The sequence below is a fragment of the Lepidochelys kempii genome, chromosome 13 (genome assembly GCF_965140265.1).
Source record: "Lepidochelys kempii isolate rLepKem1 chromosome 13, rLepKem1.hap2, whole genome shotgun sequence".
Lineage (NCBI taxonomy): Eukaryota > Metazoa > Chordata > Testudines > Cheloniidae > Lepidochelys > Lepidochelys kempii.
In genome coordinates, this window is record NC_133268.1 from 36,903,224 (window position 1) to 36,920,063 (window position 16,840).

Consider the following 16,840-nt stretch of genomic DNA (forward strand, 5'->3'; position numbering starts at 1 on the left):
TGTGGCAAAGTGCCTGAGTCAGCCAAGTATTTGAATGATATTTTCACCCTTGGGTACGCTGCTCACCACGCTCCTGGGAGCTAACTGTCTGATGCAAATCCAGGCGAAGCCTAGCCCCAGGTGTCCCGTTCCCAGGCCTGTCAGCAGGGGAGAGCAGGCATCCCATCGGGATTCTTCGCTCAGTGCCTGGCGTTCGCTACCCAGGGCTGCGTGGCTGCTAGCTACACAGAGATCCTTTTAACGTGCCTCTGGCAGCTTCCAGAGCTTTACTGGGATGAGTCTGCATGGAGCATGATCTAGTGGTGAAAACCCAGCAGGGCAACGCTCAAACAGGCCAGGCACTGTGGGGAGAATCCCAGGGCTCAGATTATAGGGGGCTCTGGGTTGGGACTGCGGGGCAGCAGCCCAGCTAAGGTTGGGGGAAGCCCGTTGCTAGAGTAGCAGTGGGTAATCCCTGCTCGTGTAAATCCACCAGAGCTCCATTGGTGTCAATGTGGCCGGACCCCCATGAGCATCGCTGGAGTCATAGCAGCACCTCTGAATCAGGGCAGCCGCAGAGCTGGCCGATGAGAGCAACCTAGATAAATAGGTCTTGCCACATTCATCTTATGTGGGTCTGGGAAGGAATTTCCCCCCAGGCAGTGACGGCGGGGTTTTCTGGCCTTCCTCTGCCATGGCCACCTGGATATGTCTCACTAAATCAAACCCCCACCAGTGCAGGGACCCTCCACCCCAGGAAATGGTGCACCTCAGTCACTCCTGTTTTCTGCCTGTGGATGTAATGTCTTGGTCTAATTTCATGTGTTGGCTTTAGTGGGAGGATGCTGGGAGGGGTTGGTGGCCTGCGAGATACAGATGGGCAGACTGGCTGTGCTGATGGTCCCATCTGGCCATAGACTCTATGGCATGTTACAACAATTCCAGAAGCCTCCATTTTATGTCCCCGTCTGCCTGGACCGCATGTTCCTGGGGGGTTGTATAGAGGCCTGTGTGTGTGAGGACTGAGGAGAATGAGCAATGGACTTTCAGCTGTTCCTACTCCAAGCCACTGACCCCAGCTCCTCCACAGAAAAGAGGCAGAACAGGGGAGGCCTGATTTCTGTCTCCAAGTCCCTCTCTCCCTGGTCAGTTCTCAGGAAGCTCCTGCTAGAAGCAGGATAATCATAGCTCAGGGCCCCAGCAGTTTCCTGCCCCCCAGTCTCATCAGGGTATCCTTCATCTCCTTGTTCCTCAGCGTGTCGATGAGGGGGTTCAGGAGTGGGGTCAAGTGGTGTAGAATACAGCCACCACACCATCCAGTGGGTGTCAGGATCCTGGCCTCAGGTAGATGAATAACCCAGCCACATGGTAGGTCACCACCACGGTGACATAAGCCATGCAGGTGGAGAAGGCCCGGCGCCTACCCTCGGCTGAGTGGATCCTCAGGATCGCTGAGACGATGTAGACATAGGATGTCAGGATCAGCAGGAAGCATGTTAAGGCCAGGAAGCCAATATCCACAAATGTCACCAGTTCGTTGAGCGCCGTGTCCCCGCAGGCCAGCTTCGGAACAGCTGGGATATCACAGAAGATGTATCCCACCCTATTCCCTTGGCCATAGGGCAGCTGGAAGGTGAGTGCGGTCTGTATGGTGGAGTGCAGGGAGCCTCCTAGCCAGGTCACTACTGCCAGGCACAGGCAGGCTTTGTGGTTCATAATGGCGCTGTAGTGCAGTGGCTTGTAAATGGCCAGGAAGAAGTCATAGGCCGTGACCGTGTAGAGGAAGCACTCGGTGCAGCCAAGGAAGCAGAAGAAGAAGAGCTGGGCCACACAACCCTGGAAGGAGATGTCCCCGCCGCCCGGCAGGAAGCCGGCCACCACCTTGGGCACCACCACTGAGGAGACCGTCATGTCCAGGAAGGACAAGTGACAGAGGAACCAGTACATGGGCTTGTGCAGCTGGTGCTCCCAGGCCACCGCCAGCAGGAAGAGCAGGTTCCCACACAGCGTCAACAGGTAGATGAGGAGGAAGAAGAGGAACAAGGGAACCTGCAGCTCTGGGGGTTATGGGAGCCCCAGCAGGATGAAATGAGTCAGCTGGGATTGGTTCACACACTCCGTTCACTCAGCCTGTGTCCCTGAAGGTGAACCCTGGTGTTAATGATTAATGAGCAGAGAAGCAATGGATGATCTTTGCAGGGGCATTTGGGACAAGAGTCACTCCTGTGCCAGGAGAAGAATCGAGCCCAAAAGCCCTGACTCCCAGCCTCTCCCCCTCTGCTCTCCCCCACTTGACCCTGCTCAACTCCAAGAGCTGGGACCTGAACTCAGGAGTCCTGGCAACCAAATGCTCTTGCTTTAACCCCCTGGACTCCACTTACCCCCCAGAGCTGGAAACATAACCCAGGAGACCTGACTCACATCCCCTCCTCACCCCTTACCTCTCACTCACCACCCAGAGCTGTGAAAATAATCCAGAAGCCCCACCCCACCCCCAATCTTACCCACTGAACCCCATTTCCTTCCCGGGGCTGGGGTTACAACCCTACAACCCAGGAGTCCTGCTCCTAGCGTCCCCTCCTCATCTTCTAACTCCCTGCAGCCCACACAGGAAGTCCTTCTAAAGCCCCCATCTGAGGACTTTGGTGTCTAGTCCTCATGCTGGCCTCACTGCGCAGGTGTGGATTTCAACTGGGGAGCTCCACAGATCAGAAGGGGATAAAACTTCCCACTTTGGGGTCAAACTCAACTTCTAAGTGACCTGGGATAGGGAAAAAAAATGCTCTGGAAAGTCAATACTGGAACTGTCCCCTGCAGAGATTTTTGCCCTTCCCCTGGTATAGCCAGTTCAGGCCACCATCAAGGAGCGAGTGGCTGTTCTGTGGCATGAAGGACTCACTTGCCATGGGGTGAAATGGGAATTTTCACCAGCTAGGAACCTGGCCCTGTAGTGAGGCAGAGCAGCAGAGATAGGCTGAAACAGGTGACAGACCCGTCCTGCAGCTGCCCCTCTGGATACAGTTACCTGGAGTGTGTTGCAGCTGGGGTGCGTGGCTTGGTCTTCAAGCAACTCCCATTTGCTCTCTTCCATGCTCTGAGATCTCCCTTAAATCCCCCCAGTCAAACATTTCACACAGGAGGTGGCTTTGGCTCCAGTGTGATGCCAGCCCAAACAGGCAGGGACTCGCGGTAAATGTCCCCTGTGGGAGATCATCCCAGAGTTGCTGGCTGCAGAGTTTGTGAACTTGCCTTTCATGGTGGGAGACTGAGCTAGGTGGGTCCCGGTGCTGATCGTCTCTGGCAGTTTCTCTGTTTCTATGCATCGTTGCTCCACTCTGTTTAATTTTGCCCTTAGCTCTGGTGTGTCCTTTCTCTCTGCAGCTTCTTTTAACCTGGCTTGCCTCCTGCATTTGTCTCTGTGCTCTCGCCTCTTCCCCCTCATGTATTTCTCTCCCCCCAGTGCCACTCATATTAAACTGTGGACATTTGCTGTATTTTCAAGCAAGTAATGACGTCACCCATTGGCAAACCCCAATGGTCATCATTAGAAATGGTGTTTGGGGCAAAAATGAAGGCGACAGAGCATTGACTTAGCTGTTAAAGGAGACCATGGATCTTAAAAGAATGGCCCCGTGTGGGACTTCAGGGTGTGAGGTACAGGCTCAGTAGGGGATGCTCTCCCCTCCAGGCAGTGCTGACCACCATGCTCCAGAATGGCACTAGGGGGCGCTTTGTTTCATGCAATGGGATGAGGGGGGTCAGCAGGGGTTGCTCTCCCCTCCAGGTCCGTTCTGAACCCAAGGTGGCACTAGGGGGTGCTGTGTTGCAGGAACTAGGGTGGTGAGTCTGTTGGGGGGTGCTCTCCTCTCTGAATCAGCGCTGACTGCAATACTCCAATATGATGCTAGGGGTGCTGTTCTTCAGGGAAGTGGGGCAGGGCGCTCAGTAGAGGGAGCTGTCCACTAGCAGTCAGTGCTGAACCCAATGCCCTGGTGCATTGCTATGGGGAGCTGTGCTGCAGGGAGTGGGGCAGGGGCTCAGTATAGCAGGGATCCTCTCACATACACACCCCACCAATATCCCCTTCCCTGCTATACCCCACATTCTCCTACACAAATACACACCTGTTCCACCCCCCTCCTGCACCCCACATTCCCTTGCACACACATACATCAGTTTCCCCTCCCTCCTGCACCCCGTGTTCACACACACACACCAGTTCCTTCCCTCCAGCATCCCACATTCCTCTCCACACACACACCAGTTCCACTCCTTCTTGCAGTCCTCTATTTTCTGTCTATGCACGTACAATGTTTCCTTTCCCTCTTGTCCCTGTCCCCCCACAATCTAGGTTTCCACTTCCTTCCCTCTGAGTTCCCTCTCTCTCTCTCTCTGTATATATATATAAAAATGTTAATTTTGGCTATTTTTCATAACTGGCATTTTATCTGCTAGCATATAAAATCTTCTCCTTTTGAAGCACTCACAAAGAATTTCCATCTTTCAAAATGGCCTCACTCCCCTTAGCTCTCAAGGGAAGTGAAACAACAGCTTCTCTCAGATGAGCTGCCCTTTTCCAAAATGGCCACCCCTCCCCGCTTGTATCCAGCAAGAATGAAGCCAGCAACCACCGCTGATAAAGCTTTTATGGGCAGCCCAGGAAATTACAGACCAGTCAGCTTATCTTCTGTATCAAGAAAGATAATGGAGGAAATAATTAAGGAATCAATTTGCAATCGTCTAGAAGATAATAAGGTGATAAGCAATAGCATGGATTTGTCAAGAACAAATCATGTCAAACCAACCTGATAGCTTTCTTTAACAGGGTAACAAGCCTTGTGGATGGGGGGAAGTAGTGCATACGGTATACCTAGACTTTAGTAAGGCTTTTGATACAGGCTTGCATGACCTTCTCATGGGCCAGGGTTTTTTACAAATGGACAGCGACATTTGCACCTGCAAAAGATGCTCATAGAATCATAGAATCACAGGGTTGGAAGGGACCTCAGGAGGTCATCTAGTCCAACCCCCTGCTCAAAGCAGGACCAATCCCCAACAAATACTCATGGGGGAGACAAAACGGCTGGCTGTGTTACAAGAGTGCTCTGTAAATGGACCATCTCTGTCTGTATGTGGATGTTTGCATTGTTGTAGCTGCATACCTCTCCCAGACCTGGAGATGAGCTCTGGGTAGCTAGACAGCTTGTCTTTTTTTCACCAACAGAAGTTGGTCCAACAAAAGATATTCCCTCCCCTGCCTTGTCTCGCTGCATGTCGATCGTGTGTTATCAGACAAAGTGCAGGTAGATGGTGCTCAAGGACACACAGCATCGCTCCTGGTCTTTGTAGGACCAGTCGAACTCACTGTTACCCTGTGTAAATGGTTTACTGTGGGCTAGCTGTGACTCAGGAGACCAGGACTCACTTCCCGGTTTGGCTGTAGGCTCTGTGGCTGATCACTGGGCACTTCAAAGGGGCCTAAGAGAGTCATGAACCATGCCAGGATGTACCAAGTCTTCATGGCCTCCTGCTGGGTCCTCAATTCCTGCCTAGAAAAGCTGCACAGAAGCAGCCAATCTCAGCCCATGGGCTCAGATAAAAGGAGCGGCAGGGCCTTGGTGGGTCAGTTCCCAGCTGGGACCAGAGGATCGAGGATGGCAGCTCTGCTCTGGTTGCATTTGTTGGCTCTGCGAGTGAGAAGACCTGAGAACTATAACACAAAGGTAACAAGTGGAGGGGAAGGGAGGAGGTGGGAAGGGGCCCTGGGAAGCAGCAGCAGCAGCTAATTAAAGGGAGCAGCACATGGAGGCTGGGAACAGGGTCCCTGGGCTGGAACCCGGCGTGGTGGGTTCCTCCACTGGCCACTGGCAAAGGGGCCTAAGCCCCAACATGAGGACAAGTCTCTTTTAGAAGCCTGAGCCAAGGGTGGGATTTAAAAGGCCCAGCAACCGGGCTGAAGCCCCGGGTGAAGGCAGACGGTTTGATGGACTCTTTGCTACTCTGGAGCAGGTCTGTTTTTTCACTGTGTGACTTGGCCGGAGGGCTGAGCCACTGAAGACCTGGCAAGGGGGTTGGCCAGCTGGGAGTGCGAGAGAGGAGGGGTCATGAGCGGAAAAAAGATTGCAGTACCACACCTAGCTTCTAGGAGGTGGGTGGCCCCAATCCCAGGAGCCCAAGTCAAACTTAATGTCTCTGGTGCTCAGCCTGTGAAATGGGGACAATAACCCTTCCCTACCTCACAGCCGTGAGGATAGATTCCCTGGTGTAAGTGAATTGGGGGATGGAGAGGGAGGGTCATAGAGGAACCAGCGAGAGGCATGCCCTCAAAGTCTCCAGACTCCAGCCCTAGGTGGCCTTAGCTCAGCCAGATGCCAGGAAGGAGGACCTTTGAAATAGGAGATCTGGATGGAAATTTTCTGGGGAAATGTTTTTGACTTTTTTATTGGAAAATGCCAATTCAGCAAAATGAAAACTGCTCGCGAAGCAGTTTTGCATTCAGTGGAACACCCAACTCAAAATATTTTTGGCTAGAAAAGTTTCAACGATAGTCAAAACCTCCTGTCAAACCAGAAAGTTTCGGGGTTTTAACTTCAATTTGAAATTGCAGTAAATATACACTAAAAATGTTTAAATGGGAAAAAAGGTTAACATAGAAATAAAACATTGTGAAATTATCTAAAACCAATTTTTTTTTATTCACCCAAACTGATTTTTTTCAGATTTTTAACTCACAAACTTTTTGACTTTTCATCCCGATTTATAACAGGAACAATTTCAAAATGCCAAAAACTTCCATGGAATGGGAAAACCATCTGCTGCCCAGGCCTGCTTTGAAAGCAGACCTGCTCTCGTATAGTCCGAGAGCCATGCACCGAGGGGACTACACATTACAACCAAGAGTCGAAGTGAATTTTCTCAGTGTAAGAAGACAGAGGGGCAATAACTCCCATGGTGCCTTGACGAGTTACTCCAGCTGGGGGTACGACCTGCTCTACATTAGAGCTGCCTCTGTAACTGGAATGGAATTAACAAAGTTAGAATTTAGCCAGAAAGTGACGGGTAAAATATCTGCTTTGACCAAAAAGTGCCATGAGATTGCCAAACATTCCCTGCTGAGCCCCACAAGACCACTCTCTGCAGCAGAGCACCCCTTGCTGCCATGCTGGGACATGGGGGTCAGCAATGTCTCAGAGAGGACAGGGCCATCTACTGAGCCCCCCACTGTCCTTCCAGCAATACAATGCCCCCCTAGGAGCTTGCTGGGACACTGGGCTCGGCACTGACTCCAAGCAGAGCGCACATCCTAATGAGTAACCCACTCCACTCTCTGCAATACAGCACCGTCTCGCAGAGCCCCGTGCTCAGGACTGGCTCAGAGCGGGAGGCCAGGCCTGGAATATCAGGGAGAGCAGTTTTCTGTGAGAATTGCTGCATTACATTAAAGAAACACAGGACCTTTGGTATAATGCCCATAGTGATCACCAGATGCAACCTGCACGAGCCACCCATTCTAGCATGGCCACAGACTTTCCTCTCTGATGAAATACATGAATGAGCTCTTTCACTTTGCCCCAAACAACGATTCTAACAAGGCCCATTGGAGTTTGCCAATGGGAGGGCATCATTATGTGCTTTAAAACACAGCCAATGTCAACAGTTTAACACTGACCTAGCTCTGTGTGACCAGGGGAGTGAAATACACCAGGGGGAAAGTGGAGAGAGAACAGAGAGGATGCAAGGTTATAAGAAGCTGCAGAGAGAAAGGACATGTCCAAGCTGAAGAAGAAACTAAACAGAGCAGAGAAAGGAATAGAAATAGAGCAACTACCTGTTAGGATTGGCATCCCACAGCGCCTCATGCCAACCAGGTGTCCCACAGTGCCTGGTACCAGCTGTGTCAGAGGCAGGGGCAAGGACCCTGAAGTGGGCAACTCTGGGCTAATCTCCACAAGCAAGTTTCCCCTTAAGCCCTTCCAGGCTGAGGTTGGCTTCACGTGGGGGACAAGGCTACATTCTGTGTGAAGGGTTGGGTGTGGGAGATATAGAGGGGTGAAGACCAAGGGAGATCTCAGGGCACGGCATGGAGCAGGTGAGAATGACTTAGCATGCTGGCCATAGCAGCCCAGCTTGGACGCATAGCCAGGCACCACAGCCGGATGTGCGGATTCATAGACTGATAGATTAATGCCGGAGGAGACCAGCAGCAGCATCTAATCTGACCTCCTGGATACCACAGAATGTCATGCCCAATAACTCATGCCTCACTAACGCCTATTTCAACAAAGGCCATCTTGACTCGAAGATCGCAAAAGTCAGAGCATGCCTTACTTCCCTTTAGAGTCCATTCCCACGGCTAATCACCCTCACACGTATCAATGTGAACTTTGTTTGTAATTTGAATGTGTCTCTGTTTAACTCTGGGGTTCTGTTCCTGGGTGTGGGAGAAGAGGAGGGTCTAGTGGGCTGAAGCAGGGGAGCTGGGAGCCAGGACTCCTGGGTTTAGGCTGACCAGATAGCAAGTGTGAAAAATGGAGACGGAGGTGAGGGGTAGTAGGAGCCTATATAAGAAAAAGCCTCAAATATCGGGACTCTCCCTATAAAATTGGGACATCTGGTTACTTTACCTGGGTTCAAAGCTGGCTCAGGGAGGCAAATGGGGTTCAGTGGGGGCTGGGATTCGGCCCGTGTAGGAATGGGGAGTGCGATTTAGTGGATTAGAGCAGGGCAGGCTAGATGTCAGAACACTTGGATTCTATCCCCAGGGATGGGAAGGGATTGGGGTCCCCTAGATTGGTGAACAGGGGTTCAAACTGGGTTCTGCATAGCAGAGAGTTTTAGCTCAAACACCCCTGCAAAGATCACCCATTGTTCCTCCTTGGTTAATCATTAACACCCCGCGTACACTGGCAGGGACACAGACCGAGTGAATGGAGTGTGGGAACAGATCCCAGCTGAGACCTTTCATCCTGGTGGGGGTCCCGTACCCCCCAGTGCTGCGGGTTCTCTTGTTCCCCTTTTTCCTCTCCTCTACCTGTTGACGCTGTGTGGGAACCTGCTCGTCCTGCTGGCAGTGGCCCGGGAGCCCTGGCTGTACAAGCCCATGTTCTGGTTCCTGTGCCACTTGTCCTTCCTGGACATGATGGTCTCCTCAGTGGTGGTGCCCAAGGTGGTGCCCGGCTTCCTGACAGGCAGCAGGACCATATCCTTCCAGGGCTGCGTGGCCCGTTCTTCCACTTCCTTGGCTGCACCAAGTGCTTCCTCTATACGGTCATGGCCTACGACCGCTTCCTGGCCATCTGCAAGCCACTGCACTACAGCGTCATTGTGAACCTCAGAGGCTGCCCGTGCCTGGCAGCGGGGACCTGGCTAGGGGGTTCCCTGCACTCGCTGATAGAGACCGCACTCACCTTCCAGCTGCCCTATGGCCAGGGGAACCGAGTGGGATACATCTTCTGTCATGTCCTGGCTGTGCTGAAACTGGCTTGTGGGGACATGGCGCTCAATGAGCTGGAGACATTTGTGGACATCAGCTTCCAAACCTTCACCTGCTTCCTGCTAATCCTGATGTCCTATGTCTACATTATCTTGGCCATCTTGAGTATCCACTCTGCCGAGGGCAGGCGCCGGGCCTTCTCCACCTGCAAGGCTTACGTCACCATGGTGGTGACCTACTATGTGCCTGTGGTCTTCATCTACCTGAGGCCAGGTTCCCAGCACACTGTGGACAGGGTGGTGGCTGTATTCTACACCACGGTTACCCCGCTCCTGAACCCCTTAATCTACATTCCGAGGAACAAGGAGATGAAGGATGCCCTGATGAGTCTTGGGGACAGCAAACTGCTGGGGCCTGAGCCATGATTGTCCTGTGTCCAGCAGGAGCTTCCTGAGAACTGGACAGGGAGAGAGGGATTTGGAGATTAGAATCAGGACTCCTGGGTTCTCTCGCTGGCTCTGAGAGGGAAGTGGGTTCTACCAATTGAACTCCAGGTTCCTGGGGTCTACTGGAGTTTGTTCCAATTCTCTTATGGGTAGAGACACCCAGATTTGCCCTTGAGACTCTTGGGTTGTATTTCTGTTTCTTGCAGAGGAGTGGTGTCTGGTGGTAAGATCAGGGAGGGCTGGGAGTCAGGACTCCTGGGTTCATTGTTTACACCTCTGCCACAGGCTCCTGTATGACCTTGGGCAAGTCACTTGGCAACAGTTTCCCCATGCGGGTCATTTCCCTACTGCCTAACACCGAGGGTTGTGAGACCAAAGTCATTACAGACTGGGAGGAGGAGGAGAGGCTCCAGTCGCAGAAGCTAGAGAAACGCCATTTCAAGCTCATGTAAGAAGGGATCCTGGGGCAGAATCCAAGATGTTGGACTTGCTTTAGGAACACAGCAACGGCCAAACAACATCAGACCATTGGGCCATCCATCCCATCAGCCCAGCCCTCGGAAGTGTCCAAGCTCTTCCGCTCATAAAAATAACATGACGGCATATGTCACCACATGGTCTTATCTTTGTAAACCCCACCCCTGGTATACCACATGCACTTGATTTGTCTTGTCTCCGATTAGAACGTCCTCTCTTCAGGGCCTCTATCTCTGTGCAGCACACATGTGATCCTTGCCGGGGGCCTGTAGGCACGTCGGTGTTATGAAAAATAACCTGCAATGATTCCCAATGAAGGAAGGGTCTGTGGTGAGGCACTGGAGTGGGACTCTACAGAGGCACCGACTCCATGGGTGCTCTGGGGCTGGAGAAAAATTGGTGGGTAATGAACATCCATCGGCAGCCCCTATATTAGTTGCCCCCACCCACTGCTGTTCCCCTTCACCTCTCCCTCCCTCCCTGTGCCTCCTGGCTGCTGCAATCAGCTGTTTTTCCCCGTAGGTGCTCCATCCCCAGAGCACCCATGGAGTCGGCGCCTATGTGGAGTCCCACTCCAGTTAGTGTTGTTTTTCTGCTTCCCTTGGGGTTGTTGGGAGGCTAAATCCATGACAGATTTGCGAGTCGCTCAGACATGTCATCAGTGGGGTGAGCTGAGTCAGATCAACTCAGCGTCACTTTGCTGTATTCTGAATAAAGGGACCTGAGTGATGAGATGTGGAGTAGAAGTGAGTTTCCCCAGGGAACTGGATGAAGTGCTCTCCCAGAGCTGGATCAGCCAAGTGGAACAGGCTTTGGAAGGTTTCAGAGTAACAGCCGTGTTAGTCTGTATTCGCAAAAAGAAAAGGAGGACTTGTGGCACCTTAGAGACTAACCAATTTATTTGAGCATGAGCTTTCGTGAGCTACAGCTCACTTCATCGGATGAAATCCCAACAACCGGAGACCCTGGTTTTATTGCTCATTACAACAATTTTGTAACATAATGTGGTGCCTACTAAACTTCCTTTGTCCTTTGCCTGCAGAGATGTTAAAAGTGATGGCTTCATTGCAAGTGACAGGTTTCAGAGTAGCAGCCGTGTTAGTCTGTATCAGTAAAAAGAAAAGGAGGCCTTGTGGCACCTTGGAGACTAACCAATTTGCAAGTGGTCTCCTACAACATGTGTGAACCCCTTAGGATAAAGTATCTCATACAACATATGACCTGAAGAGAAGTGACAGTCTGACCATTTTAACTATTGCTGAAGCTGTGTTATCTTCCTTAGGGTTTTATTCTTTTACTTATTTCGGTTGTATCTGGAAAATAGCTATAATAAAACTCCAGACCATTGAAACCAATGGGAGGATCTGGGCCAAAGTTCTTTGGTGGATAATGAGCATCCATCAGCAGCTCCTGTATCAGTTGCCCCCACCCCCCACCTGCTGCCGGGCCCCGCTGATCAGTGCCTCTCCCTCCCTCCCTGTGCCTCCTGGCTGCTGCAATCAGCTGTTTCGCAGCATTCGGGAGGCTCTGGGGGCGGGGGGAAGAGCAAGGACGTGGCACGCTCAGGGGAGGGGGGTGAAATGGGGCAGAAAGAGGCAGGGTGAGGGTGGAGCAGGGAAGAAGAGGCAGGGTGGGGGTAGGGCCTTGGTGGAGCGGGGGCAGGGCCTGTGGCAGAGCCGGGGGTTGAGCACCCCCCGGCACTTTTGAAAGTCGGTGCCAGTGGGACTCCAAACAGCCTATGTCCCTTGCACTGTGCATGCCTTGGTTTCCCATCTGTAAAATGGGACTAGTGCCACTCCCTTTAGGCTGTTTAGATCCCAGGCACTTTAGGACAAGGACTGACTCTGCACAGTGCCTGCCACAGTGAAGGCAGATCCCCAGCTGGTGTGAACCTGTCTTAGTTCCATTGGAATCAATGGTTCAGATTTCCAGTTGGTGTGAACTGAAGTCAGTGGGAACATGTCAGTTTATATCAGTAAGGGGCTGGTCATATGGCCATATCTATATGTAGTGAGATTTCTATAACTTTCTGGCCCAGTAGAATTACTTTCCTTGGTGCTCAGTTCATTGTGTGTCGACGTAATCAATTTCTCAGTCGTAGAGGTTCACGTTCCCATCTAATGGGTGATGATTTCCCCTGTGCCGGTCTGTTGAAAACCCAATTTTCCACCAAAGAAAAGCTTCAACGGATCATTTATTACTAGTCCTTAATAATGATGACAGTGGTTGGCTTTTATATAACTCAAGAGGTTCTCATCATCTGTACACTTGTCTGATCCTTTTTTGAAATTTAAAAAGCTCTTGGCCTCAATATCTTGTGGCCATGAGTTTGTCAGGCTAAGTGTACAAATATAAAAAACGGTTTAGGGCTTAAGTGGTATGTAACCAGTGAGCAGACCATCTGCGCACTCTGCTGAACTTCCTATCACACTTTTACTTTAGGTTGGAAATTTCAAAGACACCTCCCAGGGGCTAAGTGTCTCACTGCCATAGACTTTTGTCTTCCTTTGGAAATTCCAACATTAAAATCCTTTTTCATTTCATATTTTTACTGTTCTCTTAAATTTCACTTGTTCTCTGCCGGTCTCGTAAATGGCCCAGTCCTCTCCAGACACCGGTTTCTAGATTTATTTTTCATTGGAACGCATAGAAAAAGCACAGAAAACTTAGAGACAAGTTCCAATCAAACAACAGCTGAGGGCAGGAAACAAGAAAAAAAAAATTATTCCCAGGTTAGGTTTATTCCCACCGCATATTACTCAAACTTCAAGCACAACCACATGCAGAAGACACAATACATAAGCAGCACAAACCCAAAACACGTTGTGTGTGATGAGTGTAGATTCCTCACATTTGTTAAATCTTCTATTAGCATTTTTATTCCCTTTTTTTACTTATCTTTCTAGTTCTATCTAAGCAGAGGATGAATTTTTAAAAAAAACACCTAATTGACTGAGGAGAGTAGGTCCCATTTTCAAAAGCCATTCAGGTGCCCAGTTCTCACTGAAATTCCATGGGGACATTGGCCAGATTTTCAAAGGTATATCGCCACCTACCGGTGCAGATAGGCAACTAGTGGGATTTTCAAATGGGCCTTGGTGTTTCGGTCCAGATTCTTGTCACAGTTCAGAGCAACTGCACTGGTATTTCTCCATAGTGGTCCAGCAGGGGCATCTCCCTCAGGCTTCCAGCTCCCTACCTGTAGGCTTCCTTGGGTGGAGACCTATGTCTCTCTTCCTCCTGACTGGGGCTTTTCCAGGCTTAACAGTTCCCTTCACCATGCTATTCCCTCAAAAACCAGCCTACCTAAGCAGCCCTGCATTGCTTCTTCCCTCTGGGTGGTGCACGGCGTAATGGCCTCAGTTATAAGTTACCATACAGTTCTTCCTAAGCAAGCATATTTTATTCTTAAGGTAAAAGCAATACAGAGAAAAAACATAAAAGAACCTGCATGCACAGTAATAAGCTTAGCAGAGATCACCCCAACTCCAACATGGGCTCTGTCAGGGGATTAGTCCTTCAAACCGCACAACCAGGTCTCTTCCGTGGTCACCAGCTCATAACAGCCTCAGCTCAGAACTAGCTCCAGCATGACAAGTTTAGTTCATTCTTTATGCAGGATGGGGGTCTTTGATCTGGAGTTTCCAGGGGCAGGTAATCCATAGAGAATGGGTTTTTTCTCCACGCGGCATAGCTTTGAAAGACCTCCAAAGTACTCCGTGACCCCCTTCACATGTACTGTCCCAAACAGTTCTTTGAAGTTTCTCACATTTCCCCAAGATTTCATTCATCAGTCTCCTACAAAAGTTACATTCAGTCCACAATAACGCATGCACAATTGTATTTGTAATACAACAGACCCCAAAGGGATTAAACTTAATTCAATAAGGTTTATTCAGGAAATTCCCGTATCTGTCACACCTTTAAAAATCTGGCACTGGACATCTAACTCTCATTGATTTCTATTAGAAAATCTTTTGAAAATCCCACTAGGTGCCTAATTATCTTTAAAAATCTGCCATAAGGTGTAGATTTATGAAGGGGTTAAATAAATTCCACTATGTACAAAGAGCTTCTAAATAGGCTAAGTGTTTAACTCCTATGGAAAGTAACTGGGAGTCTGGTGCCGGACTCACTCAAGGTGCTCTTAGAAACCTTATTAGGTGTCTAAAAAATGCCTTTGAAAATCTGGTCCTCAGACACGTACTTCCCACAGCCTTTCAGAGAGAATAAGACTCCTAAATGCCTCCATCAATTTTGAAAGTGAGAGTTAGGTTCCTAAATCACTCAGGTGGTTTTTGCAAATTTTACCACAAATAAGTTGATCTTTAGGGCGTGGTGAAAAATCCAGTGGTTCTCCCAGGAATTTTAGGCAGCTACCTAGGGCAGGTGCTTGGTGAGCTGTGGTTCATGCCAGAAGATGAAGGGAATTTTTTTCCTTCCCCTTTGGTTTGCAGAAGATGCTGCACTTGCTTCTGCAGATCTGTGTAATAAAGATGAGATTTTCAGAGTCTTCTACAAAATTTGGCACTCCAATTACTTTTAATTTTGATGCAGACTGAGTATGATGGGCCCTTAGGCAGCTTTGAAAATGGCAGCCTTACCGTATGTTAAACGAGAGGAAGGGATTTTCAGGAGCGTTTCTGCGATTTGTAGAACTCCAGATAGATAGAAGGGGCTGTGTGGGGATGGGGAGACACACCGAGGCTCACAGAAGCCACGATGCAAGCATGCAGATGTATTTGTAGATGTATTTCCATGCAGACTCACGTGCAATTCCTGCAGCTGCTGCTCATCAATGTTCAGGCATTAGACCCCCTCTCAGTTTTTTCAGAGCCGCTTTCACCTCCTTGTTCCTCAGCGTGTAGATGGCTGGGTTCAGCATGGGCGTGACCGCGTTGCCGAAGATCTGCACAGCAATCATCAGCACTTTGCTCCGCTGGGGCTGAGTGTAGATCAGGGCACAGGGACTAAAGAACAGCGTCACCACTACCAGATGCGAGGCGCAAGTGGAGGCCGCTTTGCGCCACCCTTCGGCCGAGTTCATATTCAAGACGGAGTAGATGATCCTGATGTAGGATGCGAGGATGAGGAGGAAGCAAGTCATGGGCACCAGACCAATGTTTGTCAAGGTCACGGTCTCGATGATGTACGTGTCTGCACAGGCCAGCTTGACCACCGGGAAGATGTCACAGAAGAAATAGTCCACCACATTGGACCCACAGTAGGGCAGCGTGAAGGTCAGGCTGGTAAGGATGGTGGCGTGGAAGGAGCTAGTGATCCAGGTGCCAGCGGCCAGGAGGGCGCACACCCTCCGGTTCATGATGAGCAGGTACCGCAGCGGGTGGCAGATGGCCACATACCTGTCATAGGCCATGACAGTGTAGAGCAGGCACTCGGTGCTGCCCAGGAAGTGCCCAAAGAAGACCTGGGACATGCACCCGCCCAGCGAGATGACTCTGCTCTGACCCCAGAGGATGGTCAGATATTTAGGGATGATGATGGAAGAGATTCCAATGTCTAGCAAGGAGAGATTGCAGAGGAAGAAATACATGGGGGTGTGCAAGCGGGGGTCAGCGAGGATGGCTGAGAAGATGGTCAGGTTGCCCAATAGAGTGCAGAGGTAGAAGGCTAAGAATGTGATGAAGAGGATGGTCTGGAGGCCATCGGCATTGGGGATCCCTAAGAGGATGAAATGAGTCACCACAGTGTGGTTGACCAGCCCCATGTGAGATTTATTCCTGGGTAGGGGAGAGAAATAATGCCAGTGAGTTACTGAAACAAAAAGACCTATGTCCTATAGCTGCAATGGTCACCCTTCCTTCCACTGCCCCCGTTACTCACTGTCATTCGGAGTGGTGTATATTTCTGTCACTGGGTTGCCAGTTGGGATCACGTCGTCACTGGGCTGGCGCTGATCATAGAGAGAGAAAATATCTGCTTGTTCTTACCATCCAGAGAAGAACAGACAAAGGGGACATCTATTCTATTCTATTCTATTCTATTCTATTCTCTTCTCTTCTCTCCCTACTTACTCCAATTTCTTCAGTTCTGTTCTATCTAGGCCCTTACCCCCCATTCTCACCACAGTACCTCAGAGCCTTCCATTTGTGGCTCACATTTCTCACTAGCGGTTTGTTCTCTCTCTTTCTCTCTCACCCTCTCTGCAGAGGAATGGCCGTGTGTGCAGTGCAGCGCTGTGTTTTGGTCGGGTTTTGTTGTTATAAATGCATGAGCTGCGACGGGTTTGTGTTAAGAAAGAGGGGGCGGATGGAACATACAAACCAATGAATGTGGTGATGAATGACCTCAGCTTTGTTCGTGCTGTGCGTTGTTTGGGGGTATTTATGGGGGTTAGAGAGGGAAGGAAAAGGAAAGAAGGAGAAGGGGAAGAGCCACAGCCAGAGGTGGTGGAATTGGGGCTTGACATAGTTTCCATCATATCCAGGGTTCACAGTTGGGTTGAATGGCCCTCAGCATCCTCACTCCCCATTGTTCCAGGGCC

General features: G+C 50.4%; 1 protein-coding gene and 2 pseudogenes across 1 annotated transcript; 1 reads left to right on the top strand and 2 right to left on the bottom strand.

Moving 5' to 3' along the window:
- Nucleotides 1-1,168: 1,168 nt before the first annotated feature.
- LOC140896772 (olfactory receptor 10G6-like) lies at nucleotides 1,169-3,070 on the bottom strand (annotated as a pseudogene).
- Nucleotides 3,071-8,906: 5,836 nt separating this feature from the next.
- LOC140896773 (olfactory receptor 10G6-like) lies at nucleotides 8,907-9,837 on the top strand (annotated as a pseudogene).
- Nucleotides 9,838-14,975: 5,138 nt separating this feature from the next.
- LOC140896636 (olfactory receptor 10D3-like) lies at nucleotides 14,976-16,232 on the bottom strand. Its single transcript, XM_073308559.1, has 2 exons — nucleotides 16,180-16,232; nucleotides 14,976-16,076 (listed from the first exon to the last, which is right to left on the bottom strand). Exon 2 carries the CDS (start codon nucleotides 16,061-16,063, stop codon nucleotides 15,131-15,133), a length of 933 nt encoding a protein of 310 aa, XP_073164660.1. The 5' UTR covers nucleotides 16,064-16,076; nucleotides 16,180-16,232; the 3' UTR covers nucleotides 14,976-15,130.
- Between the last annotated feature and the right edge of the window lie 608 nt (nucleotides 16,233-16,840).